The 14,184-nt window shown below is 51.7% G+C and overlaps 5 protein-coding genes across 5 annotated transcripts; 1 reads left to right on the plus strand and 4 right to left on the minus strand.

Moving 5' to 3' along the window:
* Positions 1–464: 464 nt before the first annotated feature.
* SCP_0803190 (Signal peptidase complex subunit SPC1) lies at positions 465–953 on the minus strand (the record flags this gene model as incomplete). Its single annotated transcript, XM_027760909.1, has 4 exons — positions 465–542; positions 598–684; positions 735–794; positions 855–953. 4 exons carry the CDS (start codon positions 951–953, stop codon positions 465–467), a joined length of 324 nt encoding a protein of 107 aa, XP_027616710.1.
* Positions 954–3,135: 2,182 nt separating this feature from the next.
* SCP_0803200 (Protein priB) lies at positions 3,136–8,279 on the plus strand (the record flags this gene model as incomplete). The annotated part of the gene is made up of 22 exons (XM_027760910.1): positions 3,136–3,183; positions 3,241–3,283; positions 3,345–4,485; positions 4,711–4,744; positions 4,846–4,946; positions 5,151–5,217; positions 5,290–5,718; positions 5,771–5,801; positions 5,850–5,961; positions 6,015–6,033; positions 6,085–6,163; positions 6,215–6,425; positions 6,474–6,638; positions 6,695–6,746; positions 6,803–6,904; positions 6,956–7,055; positions 7,114–7,150; positions 7,204–7,300; positions 7,362–7,440; positions 7,491–7,534; positions 7,585–8,117; positions 8,168–8,279. The coding sequence occupies 22 exons, from the start codon at positions 3,136–3,138 to the stop codon at positions 8,277–8,279; spliced, it is 3,636 nt and encodes a 1,211-aa protein (XP_027616711.1).
* A 247-nt stretch (positions 8,280–8,526) lies between these two features.
* Positions 8,527–10,285, minus strand: SCP_0803210 (DUF455-domain-containing protein; the record flags this gene model as incomplete). The annotated part of the gene is made up of 7 exons (XM_027760911.1): positions 8,527–9,073; positions 9,130–9,141; positions 9,208–9,413; positions 9,479–9,654; positions 9,726–9,889; positions 9,941–10,213; positions 10,266–10,285. The coding sequence occupies 7 exons, from the start codon at positions 10,283–10,285 to the stop codon at positions 8,527–8,529; spliced, it is 1,398 nt and encodes a 465-aa protein (XP_027616712.1).
* Positions 10,286–11,343: 1,058 nt separating this feature from the next.
* On the minus strand, positions 11,344–13,552 carry SCP_0803220 (hypothetical protein; the record flags this gene model as incomplete). The annotated part of the gene is made up of 2 exons (XM_027760912.1): positions 11,344–13,373; positions 13,429–13,552. 2 exons carry the CDS (start codon positions 13,550–13,552, stop codon positions 11,344–11,346), a joined length of 2,154 nt encoding a protein of 717 aa, XP_027616713.1.
* Positions 13,553–13,750: 198 nt separating this feature from the next.
* SCP_0803230 (hypothetical protein) lies at positions 13,751–14,104 on the minus strand (the record flags this gene model as incomplete). Its single annotated transcript, XM_027760913.1, has 1 exon — positions 13,751–14,104. The coding sequence occupies one exon, from the start codon at positions 14,102–14,104 to the stop codon at positions 13,751–13,753; it is 354 nt and encodes a 117-aa protein (XP_027616714.1).
* Positions 14,105–14,184: the final 80 nt, after the last annotated feature.

The following is a 14,184-nucleotide window of genomic DNA, read 5'->3' on the forward strand; positions in this document are numbered from 1 at the left end:
ACCATAATTCTTGGATTTTTACACACGCGTTGCGGGCATAGTTATGTAAAATGCTAGCCTAAACCTCATGCAAATTTTGGAACGATTTCTCAAAGACAAGATGAATCATCAACAGTTTTCACTAACTATAGCTTGACTAAGAGCTACAGCGTACTGGCAAGTGACAAGAATCCATCGTTGCATAAAACAGACATGGTAAGGACATTACACCAGGATCCACCCATCTAACAGCTGGAACAGCGGATCACTATGCCAATAGATACTTCACTATTTACCAAACTCTGCTCCATGAAAAGTACATGGCGAGTGACTGTGGATTGCGAAGGCCGATAAAGCATCTTGAAAATCTCATGCACAAGTGCATGACTGCCACAAAATATATTACTCACAATCTGAGCACAAGCAGGACTAGATACCATCTGCTTGTATGCGTACAATGCATAAGACAGAAGACTGCATGGCTTTCACGTAGTCTTCTTGTCCTTTACAGGGAGCCATTGTACTGGATGTCGGTTATACACAGGCCAGTGGGGCAGAACAACCTGTAAATGATATGTCAGAACCAGTAGCAGTGACGTGGCAGTCGGAGTCACTCACCAGGCAAAGGACAATCACAGAAAGTGCAAAAATGCCGAATGTAACCTGCAAGGACTGTAGTGCAAAGCCAAGCAGGAATGAAAAGATCTATAGCAACATCAAACATTATACATTGGGAGAGTATCCTCTCAACTCACTGTCGAGCTGATGAGAGTTATTTTCACGATCTGTTCTACAAGCTTCTGCCCCTCGAAATCCTATCCATTGGCCACCGGCTGCACGTTAGGTTAATTCACCTCCAAGGCCAGATTACTCACAATTTTCCCATCTAGTAATTGCTGCAGGTATTCGTTCATGATGAGGATGCGTTCGGCGCCTCTTGGTCTCGCAGTGATGATGTAGTACCACGTGATCATAAAAGCTGCGTCTTGAAGTCGGACTCAGCTTCTACCACCGTACTTGCTGTACTACTACGGTCCAATTTTACTTCAGCCTGCAACGTGGAGCAGCGTTTACTATGGAAGAAAAGACCGACGTCAGTAAGTCCCTTCCGGAGTCCAAATATTGCTCGCGACCCAACTTACCAAGAAGCAGGCTTCCAGTTTACTGTACTACTTTGACAATCTCGCGTTCAAAGTTGTCATCAATACATAGCGGGTGGTTCGAGTCTTTCAGACGCATCTGACACGGTCTTGTTCCTAATACCTTTTCGCCGATTCGTCTGTGTGCTCAGCAACGTGTCTCGCTGTGACTCTAGGCCAGCAGGCCGGGCAAGAGCGACGAAGGCACCGCTATTCGCTCATTTCCGTCCGCAACCTCAATAAGGCCTCAATTGAGGTACCCAAGCAGTACCCAAGCGCTAGAAACACTACTTATCGCCTGCTATCGCTGCTGGTGGAGACTCCGAGTCGGAAATATGCGCAGGCACGAGCCTCAGGCTTGCCTATACTGTAATGCTGTACTCACGCTCGTTCGCAATCAATGTGCAGCCACTATCCTATGGACGAAGCATCGTGGCCCTTCTTGAGGCGATATCTGGTGACATTTCCCAACGGACCAATAACTCTATGATGGACAAGAACTGGTTGCCAGTGTGCACCGAATAACGGTTGACATCTCGCTCTCCTCTGAGAGGGTATACCACTTGTCATGGTGCGTCCATTGCGACTTCGCCTGTTCTGCAGCCAGGTGAACCGAGTATTTCATGTGATGGTATCTGCAGATTCTTCCAATTTGACATCGCTGCATGCTAATCCCGGTTACAGAGACTGGTCGATTGTACGATGTAAGGCTCATACAGGAGCTCGCGTAAGAGTCTGGCGATAACAAGCTCACCGCTACTTCTCATAAGTCGCCCGACGCGTCAATCGTCTACGTCGACTTCCGAACTTGCTACTGCCTTCGCTACCGACCCGCGAAGTTGGGGAGCCCAGCCACATGCCACCAGATGGGAGGCTGTACTGTCCAAGAGGTGAATTAGCACATTGCTGTGTTTTCTTGGGCGCCCTGCAGGCTGCCTAGACCTTCCTCCCGCTCACAAAAGGTCCGTGCGCCCAAGACATGCTAAGGCAGTTGTCAAACTTGATCTCACCTTTAGTTCTTCCGCGTGGAGCATTGTAGCGGCGACTTTAACTGACAGGAACAACTTCCATTCTACATGTGATCAATCTTTTATTGTCAAGCCCTTCGGGCGCTTTAGCGCTGGCCATCCGGCTTGTGGGGAGGGAGCTGCAGGAAGTCGGCAGCAGTCATGTCTGCTGACAGTCTTCCATGTTGCATAACGAGACGGGTGTGCTAGAACCTAATATCAGTGGTGTACTCAGCTCAGTTTTGTCTAGATCTGTGGTCAGCCACACCCTTCCGGTATATTCTGGTACTATTGGGCGCTATGCGGTCATGATTGGCTGATAGCCCCGCGTGCTACCGGGGAGTGCGCAGTGCAATGTATCAGACGGTCTTGTGGTGTATTCCCACAATTGGCCGGTCTCTGGGTGTTTCTGCTGACGGTTTCCGTCGCGAAACGAACTTTCTCCACCTTTTTGAGGATTGGAATGAGATCTCTTGCAGTGCGGTCGCAGTTGATTGTCCACTGAGATTCCGTGGTCATGCCGCCTTCGCCAATCCACAGCGCTACGTGCTCATCGGTCTATATATCCCATAGTCTGCGCAAGGACGCAGTTAGTGGTAGGCTAGAGTAAAGGTATCAGTCGTCGATGATAACAGAACCGTTGTTGTGTTCTCTGCGCCTGAAGGGACGCGCGCCAGAGTGAGCGCCTATGATACCGTAAGCTCTCATGCATGCCATGGAAGATCTATCAAGAGAATGTCGAGCGCTGGGTGCCGTCCGTTGTAGATTCCTCTTGTTCGACTCGGTAATTATTTCCCCCCTTTCACCCGCACGTCGTCGCGTCTCCCTCAGCGCACAGCGTGGTCGGAGAGAGCTCCCGCGCGAAGCTGTCCAACGCTGTCTCGGAGCACGTGGTGGCCGGAGAAGTCATCGCCTCTGCTGAACAAGTTCCTCACTCGGTCGCGGAGTGGACAACTGTGGCGTCTTGTCGTTGACGACCAGTGACTGATATACCGTACATATTCTGGCCCATGTCGCACGGCGCTGAACCACTGCGAGGCCGGACGACAGAATTGACTGTGAATCTCCAGCGTCTGATTCCCAACCCCTCCACTGAACCCATCAATCCATCTCAGGGACAGTCCGGGTCTGAAAAGGCGCGGAAGCACTTACCTGCAGGTTTGCATCTGCCCTCATCCATTGCCAGACTCATCCCTACATGCTTTGACGTTCTGTTTAGCGGACCTTCCTGGCACCTGGACGTACTCCACCAGGAGCGCTTCGTCGCATCCTTCGCCTGGCAGCCAATTTTCCGAATCCAAATCCAGCCCAACTCTTCTGCATCAACAGCAGCAGCCGTCCTCAATGAGTGGGGCACCTCCGATGTGGTATGATCCCGACCAGGCAGTCGTCCCATACGAGTCAAATTATGAACAATGGGTGGAGAATTACGAGCTGTCGCAACAGTCGCAGCAGCATACTTTTAGTCAAGGCGTAGCCCAGGGTGTCAGTGCTGGCCAGGCTTCCTTTCAACCGCAGCAGCAGCAGCCGCACATTCAGCCACACCCGCTGTTACAGCATGCGCCCACGCACCCACTCAGTATTCCAGCGGAGCGCGTTCAGCCGCCTCCACGAAACCAGTACAATTTCGTACCGGACCCATACGTGCCGCAGCCAAGCGGCCAGGACAATTACACCGGCCACTACCCACAGACCTCAGCGGGCAACCGTCCACAGCGAAGTCGTCTCCCCAGAACGCGACAAGGGCAAACGTCTGCGGTACCTTTTACTTTTACAGCCCCATTACACGCTGGAGAGTTGGCCGACAGTTTCAGCGTTTCGGGCTCTGACTACCGACACCAGCACCAGTCCTTCCCTCTCCCACTGTCGGCCCCCACGAGCGATACTCTCTACTATCATGATGCTATGCAGTCCGATCTTATCTCTGGTACTGATCCCCCGCCGCAGCAAAACTTCATTTTCACGGAGCATCAGCATCCAGGTTCATCCTCTGCCCCCAGGCCATCTGTAACGCCTTCATCTGACGCGACGAATGTATCCTCTCTTTCTCCGAGGTCGTGGGTCGGACCCGATGACCTTTCGTACCAAGGCGATACGTCCAGCCAGCAAGGAGGAAGTGTCACCGCTTCTAGCTCCCAAACCCGTATGGGTACTTCCGCTTCGCCGTCTGCTCCGACACAGACCTTTGGTGGGGCACAACCTCACAACTCTACGAAAGGCAAGGATAAGTCGCATCGTCCGAAGAGACCTCGCGTTGACAGCGACAACCTCTCCGATGACGACGAGCCACACACTTTGACGATGAATGTAATCATGCCACCCCAAACTGGCGCCGAAGGTTATCCGATCACAACGAGACTGTGGGTAGTTTGCCTCGCGCCGTATTCATACTGGTTTGCTCATTTCGTGCCTCTTAACTATCGTTCCTCTGGCCATTCTCACTCTTCCCTGCGGGACTGCTTTTCGGAAATATTACTTTCCATGCCACTACACCTCGACCGAACGATCTTGGCACCGGACATTTCATCTCACCGGTGCTATTTGCACTCTCCCTCCGATTGACTCGTTCTTTCGACATGAGCCAGTCCTGGTGCTTGCAAACACTGTAAGAAACTCAAGGCACGTAGTCATCATCACTGAGCTGTCGCATGACTCCTAATGCCTTATTTGTGCTCTACCATTTCTCCTGTCTCCGCTCCGGATCGTTGTTCCATGCTCAGATGAAGTGCACCTTCCCTCCCGGGGAGAACACGTGCAACCGCTGCAGGGGGACGGGACATGTGTGTGTTGTCGAAGGAAGAAAGCCTAGGAATGCCCCAAAGTGAGTGTTCTAACATTCCGGCGCTTGTAGGATGCTTGCGTCGATGGTTTGGTTCCGGAACATCGATGCTTAAGTATCTGAGACTCTGCATTGCCGGCCCCCCTGTCCTCCAGTGCATTGGTGGCTTTACCCAATGACTTCACGTGCACCGTCATCTGAGCGAGAAACGCCGCCTAGTTACTCATCAGCGCCATCCTCTTGCAGTAAGCGAGAGTATCTACTCGCACAGATTCGCCAGAAAGATGCGATGATTGAAAAACTGCTTCGAGAGGTTCGTAGCTACTTTCGCTGTCAGTCCCGATGGCTCATCTTCCGTTAACGCATCCCCATTTCGGTCCGGCAGCTCCATAATCCGTACACGGCAACTCCTTTCTCCATCGCGTCATACCGGTTGGCGACAAACCCTTCAGATCGCAACAAGGAGAGCGTCATCGACTGGCTGGATCGCCTTGAATCTAGCGTACAGCACAGCGGCAAGTCGAAGGGTCTAGAGGCGTTCACGGAATCGCGTGCCGGCAATGACACGGGCGATGATTCCGAAGACGAAGCGGAGGATGGGGGCGGCCGCCCAACCGTCCGGGGCAGCGTTCTCGGGTATGGTACCATAGATGATTCGACCAAAGAAGCGCATGATCAGATGCAAGCCCTTCCGGATGTTGCCGTACCCATCGGTCTCCTCGCAAACTTGGCCATCAGCAACAGCCCGAAGGACAAGAAACAGAAGAATTCGAACCAGGCCACAGAGGCGGAGGACCCCGAAGATGACGATGTCGTGAGTTTTATAACTGGGTGCGAGCATTATCACCGCGCTGAGAATGCGACAGGGCTTTGCGAACAGACGGTATTTCATGCCAGGCAAGTGACTCCACCCGATAAGCCGCAACTTCATTGACGTGCGATTAGGTCCTGCGTATGATCTCGGTATTCGGGCGTCGTTGATCCAGAGCCACTCGCCTCCTGAAATCTTGGTTCACGGACTCGTCACGCCAAGTGATGTCGAGGAGCTCTTCAAGATGTGGGTTTATGTGATCTTCGTCGTTCTTAATTGTACTAACCATCCCATCTCAGCTTCTATGAACGCTTGAATGTGCGTTAAGTTTTCTCTGGCGGAAGCACATTAAAGATTAAACCTGTCTAGGTCCACGTTACCTTACTTGACCAGGATATCCATACTCCTGCGATGACATTCGCCAGATGCCCATTTCTGTTCACTGTTGGTCAGTGTTTTGTGGCACGCACACCACAATTGCCTGATAATTTTCAAACAGTCTGCGCGATCGCTTCTCGATACTACGAGCCGAAATCTGAGATTTACCCCATTGCCATGCACTTCGCGAAGCGGGCAGCCGCGGATGGTCTGCTCAATGGATGGAAATCAGTCGAGCTCTCTCAAGCGTATATCTTGTTGAGTACCTACGGTGTTCCAGCGCGCCGATGGGAAGAGGACCGCAGTTGGTTGTACATTGGACTGGCTATTCGGTAAATCCCCTCTCTTCGTTTCGAGTGCTTATCAATGTTGGTTGTCAGCATCGCCACGGATCTGAATTTGCAACAAGTGTCTACCGTCCAACCGAAGAGCGATTCGCATGAACGTGAGATTATAAACCAGACCCGACTCTGGATGATTTGCTTCAACCTGGATCGTTCGATGGCTACTCAATTCGGGAAGCCCGCCACGATCAAAGAGAACTAGTATGTCGATGCCTCAGCATATAAAGTATTGTATCTTACCGTCTCCGTCCGTACAGCACTATACGGACATCGGAGAATTGGTACAGACGGTCGCGATTCAATCATCCTGTGGGCTGGGCCGCCATCTGCGTGTCGATATATATCTGATGCTTTGTACTACGCAGTATGACGTCGGCCTCTGCGCTTACACTCAGATGTTACGGATAATGGCCCGCTTCCATGAGGAAATCTTCTCTGACCCTACAGCACCATCGGGTCTCAATCAGGTAGCGTTCCGGCGTTTTATACCCCTTTGGATCGGTGCTGATGAGAGATAGGCTATCGACTTCCACGAGGTTACGTTGCGTCATGACGAAGACATGACAAGGTACTTTGAGGATTGGACGCGAAGATTTGAGGAAGATTCCGATTTACAAGGTGTGGGTTGAACCTATGCCTATCTATAAAGCTCTTATCTGGGTTTTCAATTCCACAGAGCCGGCTTACGCTTTCCGCGCATCGCTGTTGCCGTTGTCAGTTGTTCTGCTTTGCGCTACTGCATCGCCACTCACAAACGATGGGACAGCCTGACCAACTACTCAAGACTTGTCATGTATTCGTTTGGATTCCAGCAGGCCTTTAAACGTGGGATGCAGCCAGGCGATCAGATTTTCCTAGACAAGGCTCGTTTTTATTTTATTTAAATTTCTTATCGCTGACCATAGCTATTCATGGGAATTCCAGTGCTTTCAATCTGCGAAGTCCGTTATCTTGTGCATGATCGAGTCACTGTCCCCGGAATATATGCGATACTCCCCTGATGGTGAAGTCAATTCAACTCGCATAAATGCCATTTCGTTCATCTGTCTACAGGGCATTTTATCTTCGCATCATTCGCGTCCGCGTTTCTGCTCAAGGTGTGCTTCCCTCTGGCCTTTTGATGAACCATATATTGAATTCGTATCAGCTGATGCGTCCAGAGTTCGCGAACCTTATTACGAATGAACAGGTGGCGGAGATTTTCGACTTAATCGAAAAGTTGATCCGAAAGCTCAGTTCACGCGAGATTGCTATCGACATGCGCCACACGCCCAACCTACACGCTCGATTCCTTGCAGGACTGTTGAAGAAGTATCGTCGTGATGTTGCCGCAAGTGGCCGTCTCCATCCACAATCTCCTTCCCAAGGCCCAGTAGCGCACGGATCCCATGGCGTACATACGACGTATGCGTCACAGTCGCCTTCCGCTTCATCGTCTACCTCGTCACAGCCTACCTACCAAACTGGCCCTGCTCCGGGGGCGTTCCATGCTACTCAGGATATCGTCGCTAATCACATAGATCCTACGGCGATGATGCAGTCAGAAGCAATGTACGAGGACGCAGCCTATCCAGCTGGAACGGGTCCTATGGACTACAGCTCCGCTGACCTGGTAGAAAATTTGGGTGCCCTGCTCGCGCTCCAGAGTCCATCTTATTGGAATCACATGATGATGCCCGGGTGCGTGTTCGTTGTTTTTTTATGTATGATGGATGTTCATCTGCGATCAGGTACTCGTGGCCGGAAAGCCCGCCGAACATGGCGCACGAAGAATTCTTCAATGCAGCAGAAGGCCTCAACGGCTTCAGCAATTTCCAGACGGCACCGGTTCTGCATGGCTAATACATACGCCGCCTCGCTTTTTCTCGCTCTCGTTTCTTGTATTCTTGAGGAACATGCCTGTTCGACGACTTTGACGATGCACTCGTCGGTGTATCCTAGCATACCAAACTGTTTATTTGTAGTTGTAGATGTGACTGTTTCATAGGTGTCCGTCCCTCTGGATGATAATGCGAAGGTTATAGACCCGATATTTCGAGTCAAATACACGGCCAGGATATACAGACATATGAAGTTCCGAACTTCGATGTTAATCATTCGGCAGGTCGCCTCTGAGATTCTCATAGAAATCCGGGGTGAGCCCCGCGATACCGCGAGCCTCCACGTTGAACGGCCCCTTCACTTCGGCTTTCCAACACCTTCGGACATCCTGCCTGAACGTCTGCACGGGGTCCACGCCTTGCTGTGCGCATATCCAGGTAAACCACCGGTGTCCAGTCGCGACGTGCGTCACCTCGTCTTGGTGTATGATTTCTAGTGCTTTTACGCTCTCCAGGTCGCCCGCGCGCCTAAATTTCTCAATCGTCCCCGGATTCACGTCCAGTCCACGAGCTTCGTGTACCATGTGGATTATTGCCAACCGCGCACGCAGTGAAGAAAAGGTGACGCTTGCGGAACTCCACAGGGCAGCGTGGACGGGGAGGGAGCCGTACGGCGTGCTTGGTGAAATCGCGGCGAGTCGCGCTACGAGGAGGGAGAAATGCTTGGACTCGTCAAGCGCCATCTTGCTAAAATCGGAGAAGAAGGCTGGCGGAAGTTCTGGGTGGTCAGGGCCGAAGCGAGCAATGATGTCCCATCTGTGACGTCTCCGGGAGTAAGGACCAGCAGAACGGGGGAGATAATGCGTGCTTACGCCAAATCAATTCTGCGTGAGAGCCCCGTTACATCCATTTCAGCCTTGCGTCGTCGATCAAATGAAGACAGCACTTACGCCCACTGTTCCACATTGGCCAATGCGTGTAGCATCATGGCTTTGTTCTTTCGCTTACCGGCCTTTCTTGGGTCTACGAGATTGTTTGTGTATGAATCGTGGCGGGGCGGAACGTCTGGAGGTCGAGGGGCCGTTGACGAGCGATGGCCGATAGATTTTAGTTGGCCTTTTCTGAACAAGTGCACAGCATGTTTCGTTCGTTGGACCTGTGAGATGATGTCACGCTTACTCGGCAGCAACGGACCAGACTGCTTGCGAAAAAAGAACCGACCTTCATGGTTGGATCTTTAGTGTTCAGAATGAGAACCGCCCACTGCATGAGAGTTGACGGCGCTCCTTCAGTAGGCACGACCTCTTCTGGCCGCGTGAAATTATCGCCGCCAGTGCCCTGCGCGGATAATGAAAGGCGTGACAAGTCAGGAGTGGTCGGCGGTGGGTCAGCAAATTCTGTATGCAACACAGGATGTAATTTCGTTATAACGGGAATATGCCCCCAGGATCGCGGAAGAATGACATACCTTCGGACACGGGTCTCAGTTCCACGAGTCGCCAATTGGTACCTCCATCCGGCGTCTCAACCCATACGTTGTCTACCCCTTCATCGTCCGTTCTCACCTGAGTAGCGTATGTACAGGCCTTCAGACCTGTTTCACTTTTGCCGGTTCGGAGGTCAAAGTCATACCTTACGGATTCTGAGGTGAGAAAAAGGTGCTACGATATGCGCTCAACGTACCTATGCCAAGGACAGACGGCAACGGCACCTGTGTCGCACTGCTCGATCTCAGCATGAGAGAGGTCGGCACCGAGATGAGGGCAGCTGGCCTCCATCGCGTAGAGCTGCCAATCATCGGGGTCAGCTGGCCGGACATCCTTCCCGGTCAGCAACTCTTCTGCAGACTTCTCTGACGAAAGGCGGAAGAGAATGAGAGAATGGTAACGATCCCCTTGTGAGCGGAGTGTAAGGAAAAACCGAGAATGTGACAAGAGGTCCTTGTAAGCAGAGACTCTAAGTATTTCCCGTTAGTACGACGGTTCTTCGAAAAAGCGACACGACGTACTGCAGAAATCTCCCTGCCATTGAATTATATATGTGACTCCGCTGAGTTTTCCTGATAGATTCAGTTGAGCTGAACGTAATCCGGAATGCCGGATCCGGGATGACCTCGGAGGTACTCGAAGTTAGATATTTTTTCCCAGTTACGCAATATATTGGGAGACATATATCTACGGAAGCCCTACTCTATGCAGGCTGCGGTGATGTTGGATATCTATCCACTCTTGCGAAACAAGTTAATATATTTGGCTGAGATTCAGGCCTCAGGGAGCATGAGGGAGCTCGCGTGAGGTGAGAGTGTGGGGAAAGACCCCGGGGGGCGCACGCAGCCCGCGCGCCGGGAAATAACTTGTAAATGTGCATCCGTTGCTTCGTAGAATTTGAAAATTTGACCCTACCCTTCTGCACCAACAAGTACACACAGGCTTCCTGGCCTACTAGCTAGGCTCCCTGCGAGCGCTCCAAAGCATGCGTACGATAGGATCAAGAAATTCAATGATTGAACGCTTTGCTGCCAGGCGTCGAGGATCGAGGTGTGACAGGGCGTCTTAGCGGCTGCGACCAAGCAGCCTGACGATGTAAAACAATATGCATTGCTGAAGTCATGGTGAGCTCGTGGTGAGCTCGTATTGTTTCTCGCTTGTTTCTGAACCATTTGATTTGCAGGCATTGCGTAATTTACGGCGCTATGGCTCTGCGAGACGAAGTTTAGGTGACCTTAGCGGTGCCCAGTCTCTATCCAGCTGTAATGCAGATCTCAGTTAGGATCGTGTGAGCCGGTGCGCTACCGGCGAACACTCGGAAACAAAACAGGAACGAAATATCTTCGTGAGAGCGTACAGAAGAGATCTCAGTAAGTACGAGGTAATGTACAACTGTAGAGCAAATAGCACATACCTTCGTGAGAGCGTACAGAAGAGATCTGAGGCTCTGACGAAGGCGCGAGTCGAAATATCAACCAACACGGGAGATGCCGCGCTGTAACCCCAAGGCGGGGTTACACTCCTCCCCACCGTGAAAAATTGGATCAGGAGAGAAGGAAGAGACGAAAAAAAGGAAAAATAATAGACCGGAGTTGTGAATTAATGCGGGTGAGAAAGTAAGTAGGAGTCGAGCGTGGCGAGTTCGTTGACTTCTCGGCCTGGGAGCCAGACGTCATGTTCAGGTCCATAACCTTTGAAGCGTACTAGGTACTGGAAGCCGCGACCACGGGGGCGGTGGTCAACGATGGTTTTGACTTCCCACTCCTCGACACCATCTTCAGTGATAAGCGGTCCTGGGTGACTGTGTTGGCGTGAAGGGAAGAGTGAGGCGTCGTTGTCTTTCCAGGGCTTGAGAAGCGAAGAGTGGAACGTAGGAAAAATGTGCATGGAAGGGGGAAGGTCAAGGGTGTATACGGAAGACTCGGGGTATGCATGTAAAATAGAATATGGACCATCGAAGCGCACCATGAATTTAGCAACACGGTGGTCCCCGCGTTGCATGTAATCTCTCCGTCGGTGGAAGGTGGAGAGAAGGACGCGGTCACCTACATTGTAGATGATCTCGTCGCCTCGCGAACAGTTCGCCAGTGCCACCTGGTTCACCTTCGCGAGGAAGAGATTATCTTGCGCCTCCAGAACATCGGTTTCGATGGATGCAATGAGTCTGGAGGCGAGGTCCGCTTCTGATGAGGGATCGTCCGCCAACGATGTCTCGAGAAGCAGAGGTATGATGCGAGGGGAATGGCCCATGAGTAATTGGAAGGGGGAGAACCCCGTAGACTCGTTAACGGTATTCATGATGGTGAAACGAACGCGTGGGAGAGCGCGTACCCAGCCACGTTGGTTTCGCGCAACATGATAACGGAGGGCCTGGATGACGGTCTTATTGGAACGTTCGGAAGATCCGTCGGTCTGGGGGTGGTATGCGGAGGACATCTTCAACTTCACGCCTGTCAGTCGATGAAGCGATTTCCAGAAGCGACTGACGAATAGCTTGTCGCGGTCAGAGATGATGTCGAGTGGTAGCCCGTTCTCGCAATACCAATGGTCGAAAAATTGAGCTGCGAATGCTTCAGCTGAGACATCCATCCACGTGGGTATCAAGCGGATGTCGGAATTGAGATGATCTGTAATGGTGGCGAGGCAGTCGAAGCCGTCATCTTCGGGGAGTGGTCCGACAAAGTCGATGGCAATGCTGTCGCAGCGACCGGGTGGTACAGGTAGAGGGTGTAGAGGTCCGGGAGGTTTTTGAGTGGATGATTTGTTGCGTTGACAGTCCTCGCAGGAAGGGACATACAATTCCTCGAGCTCTTTACGCATGTGAGGCCAGTAGTAGGCATCGCGGATGGCTGCGTAGGATTTATCGAAACCGAAATGGCCGAGTGTATCGTGCGCGAGGCGGAAAATCCCTTCCCGGATTTCCTGCACGTGCGGTATGACGAGACGGTCACCGACATAAAGTAGGCCATCCTGTTCGCGGACGCCAACAGATGGCAAATTGTCGCGAAGTTTAACGCACCACTTGTCGTCGTGATAACCTGCATGGATTAACGTTAGCCAGGATGGGTCGGAAGCGATGGACAGGCGGGACGAAGCGCAAGCCATGGTACAGGTGGCCTCTGGTATAGCACAGAGTGACAGTGTGGCGGTATGAAGAAGGAGGATAGCTCCGCAGGACAGTGGGTTGATGATCTTGGTATCTGGCGGGATACGCGAGAGGACGTCCGCAGCGATATTCTCTTCGCCTTTGATATATTTGATATCAAAGTCATATTGCGCGAGGAACTCCTGCCACCGTGCTTGGCGTCGAGAGAGCTCCTTCTGGCGGAAGAAGTTCTCTAGGGTCCTGTGGTCGGTGTAGACTGTGAACGGTACTCTAAGGAGGTCCACGTGCCATTTGCGCAATGCACGGACAATGGCGAGCAGTTCCTTTTCATGGACAGGGTAGTTGAGCTCAGCGCCTTTGAGTGTGCAGGACTCAAATGCGACGGGGCGAGCAGTCTCGAGCGTCACACCGTAGGAGAGTAGGGCACCAGTGCGGAAGTCGCTGGCATCACAGGTAATAAAGTCGCAATATGCAGACCTTGTAGGGGACTCAAATAACAGGACAGAGGAGCTGGGCAATACAGCTAGAGTCCAGAAGTAAGTCACTCAGTAATATTGAGGACAAAGTACTCTACTCACCTAGAGTCCAGAAGTGAGTCACTGAGGACTCAGAGTGGACTCTAGGGGGTTTATATCTACCTAGAGTGTGGCTATACAAACCTGTGAGTAACACAGGATTGTGGCTATGAACATAGGCAGGCATAGCTATGCATAGCTTCTACATAGCAGTGCATAGCGCAGCCTGATCAATAGGTATCTAGGTGTACAGCATCTTGCATTGCTTTGAGTCTAGACACTTAAGAGACTGATGGATTATCTAATCTAACACTCCCCCTTAATCCAACGAGTCTTCCCTCTTCAACAGAATGCAAGAGCTCCACATACCTCCCCCTGAACCCACTCATTCCACTACATCCCAATGTTCCTCGTCACACGATTTAGACTTGAATGGATGTTCGGCTTCCATCTCGCTCTCACGCAGCATCATAGATGCAAGGTCGTCCAACTCATCGAACTGCTGAGTGGTGAAGTGCAGTGAGTGTCGCCGAATGTGAGCGCGAGGTGGCATAGCCGGGTGAACAAGCATGTGATGAGTCGGTTGATTGGATGCCGGAATGGTAATGCGTTCCAATTCAATGTCGAGCGGGGGTGGTGCTGGCCAGATACGGGTGATGGCATAATAAAAAGAAAGAAGGAGAATGGCAGGGAAGAGCGCCCCTGCAGTAATAAGAAGGGCAATGGCGAAGGTTTTCATAGTGGTGGAAGGGGCAAAGAGATGATTTGAACCGCAGCAGTGAGAGTGGTATATGTGGCAGACAGATGATCCGAGAAAAC

The sequence above is a fragment of the Sparassis crispa genome, assembly GCF_003851025.1.
Source record: "Sparassis crispa DNA, contig_000007F, whole genome shotgun sequence".
Taxonomy (NCBI): Eukaryota; Fungi; Basidiomycota; class Agaricomycetes; order Polyporales; family Sparassidaceae; genus Sparassis; species Sparassis crispa.